Source organism: Hypanus sabinus, unplaced genomic scaffold (assembly GCF_030144855.1).
Source record: "Hypanus sabinus isolate sHypSab1 unplaced genomic scaffold, sHypSab1.hap1 scaffold_476, whole genome shotgun sequence".
Taxonomy (NCBI): domain Eukaryota; kingdom Metazoa; phylum Chordata; class Chondrichthyes; order Myliobatiformes; family Dasyatidae; genus Hypanus; species Hypanus sabinus.
In genome coordinates, this window is record NW_026781347.1 from 199844 (window position 1) to 208552 (window position 8709).

Below are 8709 nucleotides of genomic sequence, written 5' to 3' on the forward strand. Positions count from 1 at the left end.
AGGAGAGATTTGTAAATCCACACGAAGATGTAGAGAGAAGGCAATTATGAAGAATTCCACACACATTCCACGCTGGGTAAACGAAATAACAGTCGCCGAAGATTAGAAATATCACCAGGTGACAGTCACAGGAATATCGTCTTCAAGTGGTTACCACAGAACACCCCGATTCCAGGTAAGGGACAACAAAAGTGATACCACAGGATACTCCAGCAAATCCACACATATGGATGATACGAAGTGACAGTCACACATCCGTTGTGCACTGCGTGCCGATGATCAGATCAACCCAACCTTTTGGGCATGGATGAGTTTCAGCCTATAGCAGTCACACGCTGAAGTTCCAACAGCTTGTCTCCCTCTCCCTCTCCCGCTCCCGCTCCCGCAGCTTGTGTCTGACGTCACAGCCCCGCCTCACTCAGGCACTTAAAGCGACACTCACAGTAAACGAACCTGCGGTCTCGTAACACAATGCACCTCTGAAGTTTGACAGCAGACTAGCGAGTGAATCTTCGATGGTGCAGAGTCAGAAACAAAAGAGTTGCCAGCTTGATTCAGGGGCTCCAGAGAGAAATGGGGTCCAGAGGAGGAGGACGAATAAGACCAGCAGGATGTGGTTAAAAGTGAAAGATTAGAAGCATTTGGAAACTGGTTGGTCGAAAAAATAAGGTGGTTAATTTCTGCAAAACACAGGTGGAAATCAACAGATCAGGCAGAAATTTTGGAGAGGAATAAATAAAAAACTTTTAGGCAGAGCCCCTTCCGCATCCCTGGCCTGTGTACTCCGCTGCTTAGTTGCTCTCTGAATTGTTTTGTGTGTATGTGTCTCTGTATTTCCAGCAACTGCAGAATCTCCTGTGTTTTATATCTGCATTTTACTTTGGCATTAGATACACGTTGATATTGAGTATATTGCTTATGGGAGCCGCTTTCTGCGTTAAAACAGCTGCAGATTTTTTCTATACCCATAAAAAAAATGAGATTTGGACATTGAACCGGTGCTTGCAGAAATGTTTAATGGCACCGTGATTACCCATAGGGTCATGCGTTAAGAATTTCGGCGGCGCTGAAGCGCAGGCGCGCGCAGTACACAGAAGCCTTTGAAAATGTCGGTTGCAGGTAAGAGCGATTCTCCGTGTTTTTATCTTAAACACCGATTTCCAGATAATTCCTCTGAATTTCGGACACCGTGACCAGCAACCCCGGGACAGTCCTGCTCTCTTCCCTCTCTCTCAGCCCCACGATCCGTACACGGGCCCCGGGGAGCTTCCGGTTGATGAGGGAATGGGAACCGATGGATCTCTCAGACAGAGCTGAGCTCCAGCTATCTAAATGCAAGGATTGGGAACTCGGAGAAAGGGAACAAAATCTTTTACGTCACCAGTTGAGAAAATCGGCATTAGGACACTTTTCCGTAGATGCTACTTGGCCTGCTGAACTCCTCCAGTATTTTGTGTGTGTTGCTTCCTCTACCTCCTCTTGCTCTGGACTTTTCTACCGGTGAGAGCATGTTTTGTCCCATTCTCTCTGGGTACGTAATGACATCAAACACCTTTGCCCTGGGCAACAAGTAGCTTTCACATCACAAATGTGCCAGACTCCAATGAGACAGACTACTGCCCTTCCCTTCATATTCATTGGGATTTCATTCACTGAGTTCACCACCGTCAGTCATTGGGGGAGGGTTCAGGGGGAATATTTATGTAGAATACAGAAACTAGTGATGCCTGTTTGCATTTTGGTGATGCAAAAGTTACTGGAGTATTTGCAAATGGGAAGAAGTGGAGTGATATTTGGAAATCTGACTTTTTAAAGCGTAATTTAGCAAGGAAATCGCATATGGACAATGTGCAAAAGCTTTGGTGAGAAAATCCTGCATTTCCTGTTACAGGCCTGCTACATAGGTTGTGTGAGAGTGCAGATGATCTCGATCAAACCCAGAGGAGATCAAAGTTCCTATTGACAGTGATTTGCCAGCTGTGAAAATGAATACCTCTCTATATAAAATTCACTGTGCACATCTTGTCACTGGGTAAAAAATGCACAGTGCAAGATATATCTGCACACTGGTTATTACAAATTAGAGGGGAGATTACTACAAATTAGAGGGGTAGTGGAGGGAAGGAGGGGAGACCTCCAGTGTCCCTGATGCCCTCACCTACAAGATGTGCAGCTTGTAACCCTGCACGTCAATGAGCTGCAACTTGAAATGGGTGAATTCCAGGTCATCCAGCAGTTGGAGGAGGTGATAGATATGACACGAAGAGAGGTGAGTTACACCCAAGGTGCAGGACACAGGAAACTGGGTGAGAGTCAGGAAGGGGAATGAGGTTAAATAGGCATCGCGGAGTACTCTAGTGGCCATCCCCCACAACAACAGGTGGAGCACTTTAGAAGCTGTTGGGGGGAATTACCTGGCAGAGGAAAGTCAAAAGGCTGATAGGGGATTCGTTAGTTATAGGAACAGAACAAGAGGGGACGAATATCCTAGTGGTAAGGCTTGCTAGTGGTAGTGAGCAGGGGAGGGGGTGATGTGGTTAAAATAAGTTGTAGGGGGAATGGGAGCCAGAATGACAGAACAGATAGTGGAGAGGGTGAATTGAATTGACTTTATTAGATACATACTTCATAAACATGAGGAGTAGAAATATTTACCTTACATCTCCATCTAAATGTGCAATGTGTAATTTATAGTAATTTATAATAGCTAGATTGTGCATTGGACAGTCAATATAACATTAAAATTCAAATGTATCAGTGTGAATTAATCAGTCTGATGGCCTGGTGGAAGATGATGTCCCGGGGACTGTTGCTCCTTTGGCTGTGGTACCGTTTCTTGGATGGTAGCAGCAGGAGCAGTTTGTGGTTGTGGTGAATTGGGCCTGTTGCTCCCTGATATTCGTTGGGCCCTTTTTACACACCTGGCCATGTAAATGTACTGAATCGTGGAAAGTAGATTGTGCAATGTAGAATTTCCTTGTTTATATTTAGAGACATTTTTTGGTGTATAAAATGATGAGGGGTATTGAGCGTGTGAGTGGCCAGAGGAGTGTTTTTTACCCAGGGTTGAAATGGTTAATGTCATGTTTCCACAATCCCATAGACCCTTTGTCCATCTCCTGAGTAAATTGAGTTTGAAAAATATTTAATGTCTCCCCCATCTGCTTTGTTTCCACACATGGATTGCCATTCCGGTCTTCCAGAGGACCAACTTTGTGCCTTGCAATCCTTTTGCTCTTAATCTATCACTAGAATCCCTGAGGATTATCCTTCACCTTTTCTGTGACAGCAACCTCATGCCATCTTTTAGCCATCCTGATTGATTTCTTATGTGTTCTCTTGCATTTCTTATACTCCATAAGAAACTGACTGCCTATCCCTGTTATGCAATTCCATTTTGCGCTTTACCAGGGTCTGAATATCTCTTGCAATCCGAGTTTCCCTACAGTTTCTATCTTTACCTTTTATTCTGACATACCTGCTTTGTACTTTCAAATTTTCGCTTTGAAGGCCTCCCATTTAGCAAGCACACCTTTGCCATAAAGCAGCCTGTCCCAGTCCACAGTTGCCAGGTCCTAGTGTTGATTCCAGGTGTTGATCATGCCCTGAACACATCCACCTTTCCTACGCTGCTCCTTCTATTGAAATATACAGGGCCCAGCATATTCACTGCACCATGCTCAACTTTTTCATTCCTGACTTTGCCTGAGGCCTGAACAACATCTGTCTCCACAACCTCTCCACAATCTGTTCTGTTATTCAGGCTCCCATTCCCCCTGCAACTTTAGTTTAACCCTCCTTACCCCCACCTCCCACCATGCAGATCTATCACCCCTTTGGCTTTCCTCTCCCAGATCAATAAAAACGAGGTGCATACCAGGTACAGGCAGATAGGAACAAATGGGGTAGTTATGAAATACAGGAAATTCAAGTGAACACTCATGAAAGAAATAAAAGAAGGCATGAGGTTGCCCCAGCAGACAAGGTGAAGGAGAATCCTCAGGGATTCTGCAGATGTTGAGAGCAAAAAGATTGCAAGGGAAAAAAATTATTTCTCTGGAAGATCAGAATGCTAATCCATATGAAGGATAGCATAGACTTGGGGAGATTTTTTTTTGCATCCATATTTACCCAAGAGATGAACACCGAGTCTATAGAACTGAGGCAAAGCCGCATCAACTTCATGGACCCTGTACAGATTACAGAGGTGGAGGGGTTTGAGGCAAATTAGTGTGGATCAATCCCCAGGGCCTGACAAGTTGTTCACTAGGACCCTGCGGAAGACAAGTGCAGAAGTTATCGGGGCCTTAGCACAGATATTTAAATCTTCCTTAGTGACAGGTGAGGTACTGGAGGATTGGAGGACAGACAATGTTGTTCTGTTGTTCAAGAAAGGCTGTAAAAATGAATTAGGAAATTATACGTTGGTGGGCTTGACATCAGATCTGGGAAAGTTATTGGAATGTGTGTGTAGGAACCAAGTATATACTGTAAGTATTTGGATAGGTGTGGACTGGTAAAGGATAGACAGCATGGCTCTATCCAATCTTGAAGAGTCTCTCGAGGAAGTTATCAGGGAAGTGGATGAAGGCAAGGCAGTGGATGTTGTCTACATGGACTTTAGCAAGGCACTTTGACAAAGTCTCATATGGGAGGTTGGTCAAGAAGGTTCAGTCACTCAGCATTCAAGACGAGACAGTAAATTGGATGAGACACTGTCTTTGGGAGAAGCCAGAGTGTGGTAGCAGATGGTTGCCTCTCTGACTGGAGGCCTGTGACTAGTGGTTGCCACAGGGATCAGTGCTGGATCTGTTGTTGTTTGTCATCTATATCAGTAATCTGGGTGATAGTGTGGTTAACTGGATCAGCAAATTTGTGTATGACAACAAAACTGGGGGTTTAGCGGACTGCGAGAAGACTATCATGGCTTGCAGTGTGATCTGGGCCAGGTGGCAAAATGGTTTGAGAAATGGAAAATGGAATTTAATGCAGACCAGTGTGAGTTTTTGCACTTTGGTATGACCTACCAAGGGAGGTCTTTCACAGTGACTGGTCGGGCACGGAAGAGTTTTGTAGAAGAAAGGGACCTGGGAATACAAGTCCTTAATTCACTGAAAGTGGTATCACAGGTAGATAGGGATGGAAAGAATGATTTCAGCCCATTGCCCTTCATGAACCAAAGTACTGATAACAATAGATGGATGTTATGTTGACTTCTAGAAGACATTTGTGAGGCCTAATTTGGAGTATTGTGTGCAGTTTTGGTCACCTACCTACAGGAAAGATGTAAACGAAGTTAAGATATTTCAGAGAAAATTCACAAGGATGTTGCCATGTCTGGAGGACTTGGGTTATAAGGAAAGATTGAACAAATCAGGACTTTATTCCTTGGAATGCAGATGATTGAGGGGAGATTTGATTGTGATATGGAGGCACAGATACTGTTAATGCAAGCTGGCTTTTTCCACAAAGATTGGGTGGGACGACAACCAGAGGCCATGGGTTAAGGGTGAAAGGTGAAATGTTAAGGGGAACATGAGGGGAAACTTCTTCACACAGATGGTCATCCGGCTGTGGAATGAGCAGCCAGCACAAGTGGTGCATGCGAGCTCGATTTCAACATTTAAGAGGTTTGTTTGGTACCTGGATGGCAGAAGTGTGGGAGTGGGCTGTTTAAATAGTTCAGCACAAACTAGATGGCCCAAAGGGCCTGTTTCTGTGTTGAAATTTTCTATGATTGTGACAACAATCTGAAATAATACAAAAATTCACTCTTAAGTACTTTTAACAGCTGGGTGGACTAACCAGTCACTTCAGCAGGAATTTTTTATATGGCGTTAAAACTGTGGCACTTTAAGTTAATAATACATAAAAGAAGATCCCAACTGCACGTCAAGAAATACTATTTGTGTGAGAGTGTTTCAGTTACTGTGGGGCCAGGCACCCATGCAGCTCAGCAGGAACAGGGAATAATACCAATGGAGAGAGTCAGACTGAGCCAGGTCACAGATTGGAGACGGCAGGAATGCCCCATTCTTATAGAGACAGGAAGAGCATCAGAGAATTGAGGGTCATTCCAGATACCAGCACTCTGCCCAGTTAGAAGTTGATATCTCTGTCCAACTTGGGTAGAACCTCACTGTAACAGTGTGATACCAGATCAAACCTTGGCAACTCATGTAATCTCATCAGAAATGTTGTCCTACACCCATTGATGGATTTTGTAAATCTTTTTACAGGTTAAAAATGAGAAGGAATTTGTCTCCAGGAAGCTCAAACACGGCACAACAGTTTTGCTGTCTCTGTCTAGATATTTAAGAAGTGGAGCGAGGGATTCAATCGATCATCCTTCCTGCTCAGACTGTGGGGAGAGATTCACTCGGTCATTTGACCAACTGGCAACCCGTCATTTTACACAGGAGAAAGGCCTTTCACCTGCTCAGTCAGTGGGAATGGATTCACTCGGTTATCACAATTGAAGGTACATCAGCAAGTTCACACTGGGCAAGGCCATTCAACTGTTCTCTGTGTGAGAAGGGGTTCAGTCGGTCATCCCACCTGTGGACACACCAGTCAGTTCACACCACACTGGGCAGAGGCTGGTCATCTGCTGAATTTCTGGGAAAGGATTCACTCAGTCATCTGACCTAATGGCTCACCAGCGAGTTCACACTGGGGAGAAACCGTTCACCTGCTCAGTCTGTGGGAAAGGATTTACACAGTCATCTACCCTACTGGTACATCAGCGAGTTCACACTGGGGAGAAGCCGTTCACCTGCTCGGAATGTGGGAAGGGATTTAATCAGTCATCCCAACTACAGAGACATCAGCGAGTTCACACTGGGGAGAAGCCGTTCACCTGCACAGTCTGTGGGAAGGGATACGCTGACTCTTCCACCCTGCAGAGTCATCAGCGAGTTCACTCTGGAGAGAGACCGTTCACCTGCTCAGAATGTGGGAAGGGATTCACTGATCCATCCACCCTACAGAGTCATCAGCGAATTCACACTGGAGAGAAGCCGTTCACCTGCTCAGTCTGTGGGAAGGGATTCACTCAGTCATCCCACCTACGGAGTCACCAACGAGTTCATACTGGGGAGAGGCCGTTCACCTGCTCAGTCTGTGGGAAGGGATTCACTCGGCCATTCCACCTACAGAGTCATCAGCGAGTTCACACTGGGGAGAGGCCATTCACCTGCTCAGTCTGTGGGAAGGGATTCACTCAGTCATCCGACCTACTGGTACATCAGCGAGTTCACACTGGGGAGAAGCCGTTCACCTGCTCAGTCTGTGGGAAGGGATTCACTCTGTCATCTACCCTACTGGTACATCAGCGAGTTCACACTGGGGAGAAGCCGTTCAACTGCTCAGTCTGTGGGAAGGGATTCACTCTGTCATCTACCCTACTGGTACATCAGCGAGTTCACACTGGGGAGAAGCCGTTCACCTGCTCAGTCTGTGGGAAGGGATTCACTCGTTCATCCCACCTACGGAGTCACCAGCGAGTTCACAGTGGGGAGAAGCCGTTCGCCTGCTCAGTCTGTGGGAAGGGATTCACTCGGTCATTCACCCTACAGAGACATCAGCGAGTTCACACTGGGGAGAAGCCATTCACCTGCTCAGTCTGTGGGAAGGGATTCACTCGGTCATTCACACTACAGAGTCATCAGCGAGTTCACACTGGGGAGAGGCCGTTCACCCACTGAGAATGTGGGAAAGGATTCACTCAGTCATTCCACCTACTGGCACACCTGTCAGCTCACAATGGGGAGTGGCCATTGTTATGAATCCCTAGGTTTTGTTTGCTGTGGACTGTCATTTTAAGAGAGAGATTAAGAAGGCAAATCAGTCTGACTTGCAGCTTGTTTACATCGTGTGCAGCTTGTTTAGTTTTAACCGAGGACACAGACACTCAGAGTCAGACGGAGACGAAGGAGGAAAAATGGAAGGATTGAAACCAGGGAACTAGTGGCCAAGGGTCACTGTTTGGAACTTTCCTTTGCCCACAAGGGTGGATTCACCTTACATCGAATGTGTGGCTGTCACCTCATTTGATCCATAGGAGTGGATCTGATTTGGGGTATCCTGTGGAGACTACTTATGTGTTACCCCTTGCCTGGCTGTGGTGTGGTAATTCATTAAGATGATACCCCTTATGACAAGTCACTTCGGGTGATAATTAGTATGTGGATTTGGAAGGATGACAGATAAAATCTACAGTGACTGTTGGTCTCATTTTACCACCATGAAAACTGTGGAATATGACATAATTGCCTTCTCTCAACATTTACCCTGGATTACAAATATCTCTCTCTCATCACCTATTATGTAGTTGAACTGAACTTTCATACTTTACCATCTCAAGACTCCAAGTCTTGTTTCCCCCGAGCTCAATAGTTTGGGAGTTTTAGTTATACACATTTATACACACAACACTCTCGAGGAAATCTGCAGATGCTGGAAATTCAAACAACACACACAAAATGCTCATGGAACACAGCAGGCCAGGCAGCATCTATAAGAAGAACTGTTGATGTTTCAGGCTGAGACCCTTCGTCAGGACTAACTGAAAGGAAAGATACTAAGAGATATGAAGGTAGTGGGGGGAGGGTGAAATACGAAATGATAGGAGAAGACCAGAGGTGGTGGGATGAAGCTAAGAGCTGGAAAGGTGATGGGCGAACATGATACAGAGCTGGAGATGGGAGA

The 8709-nt window shown here is 45.6% G+C and overlaps 1 protein-coding gene across 1 annotated transcript; it reads left to right on the forward strand.

Moving 5' to 3' along the window:
- The first annotated feature begins 1079 nt into the window (after positions 1-1079).
- LOC132389115 (zinc finger protein 229-like) lies at positions 1080-7706 on the forward strand. The gene is made up of 2 exons (XM_059961564.1): positions 1080-1119; positions 6240-7706. The coding sequence occupies exon 2, from the start codon at positions 6651-6653 to the stop codon at positions 7704-7706; it is 1056 nt and encodes a 351-aa protein (XP_059817547.1). The 5' UTR covers positions 1080-1119; positions 6240-6650.
- The last annotated feature ends 1003 nt before the right edge of the window (positions 7707-8709 follow it).

What these genes read in the sequence shown, in the direction of transcription:
- LOC132389115 (XM_059961564.1), top strand. Translation starts at nt 6,651, where the DNA reads ATGGCTCACCAGCGAGTTCACACTGGGGAGAAACCGTTCACCTGCTCA.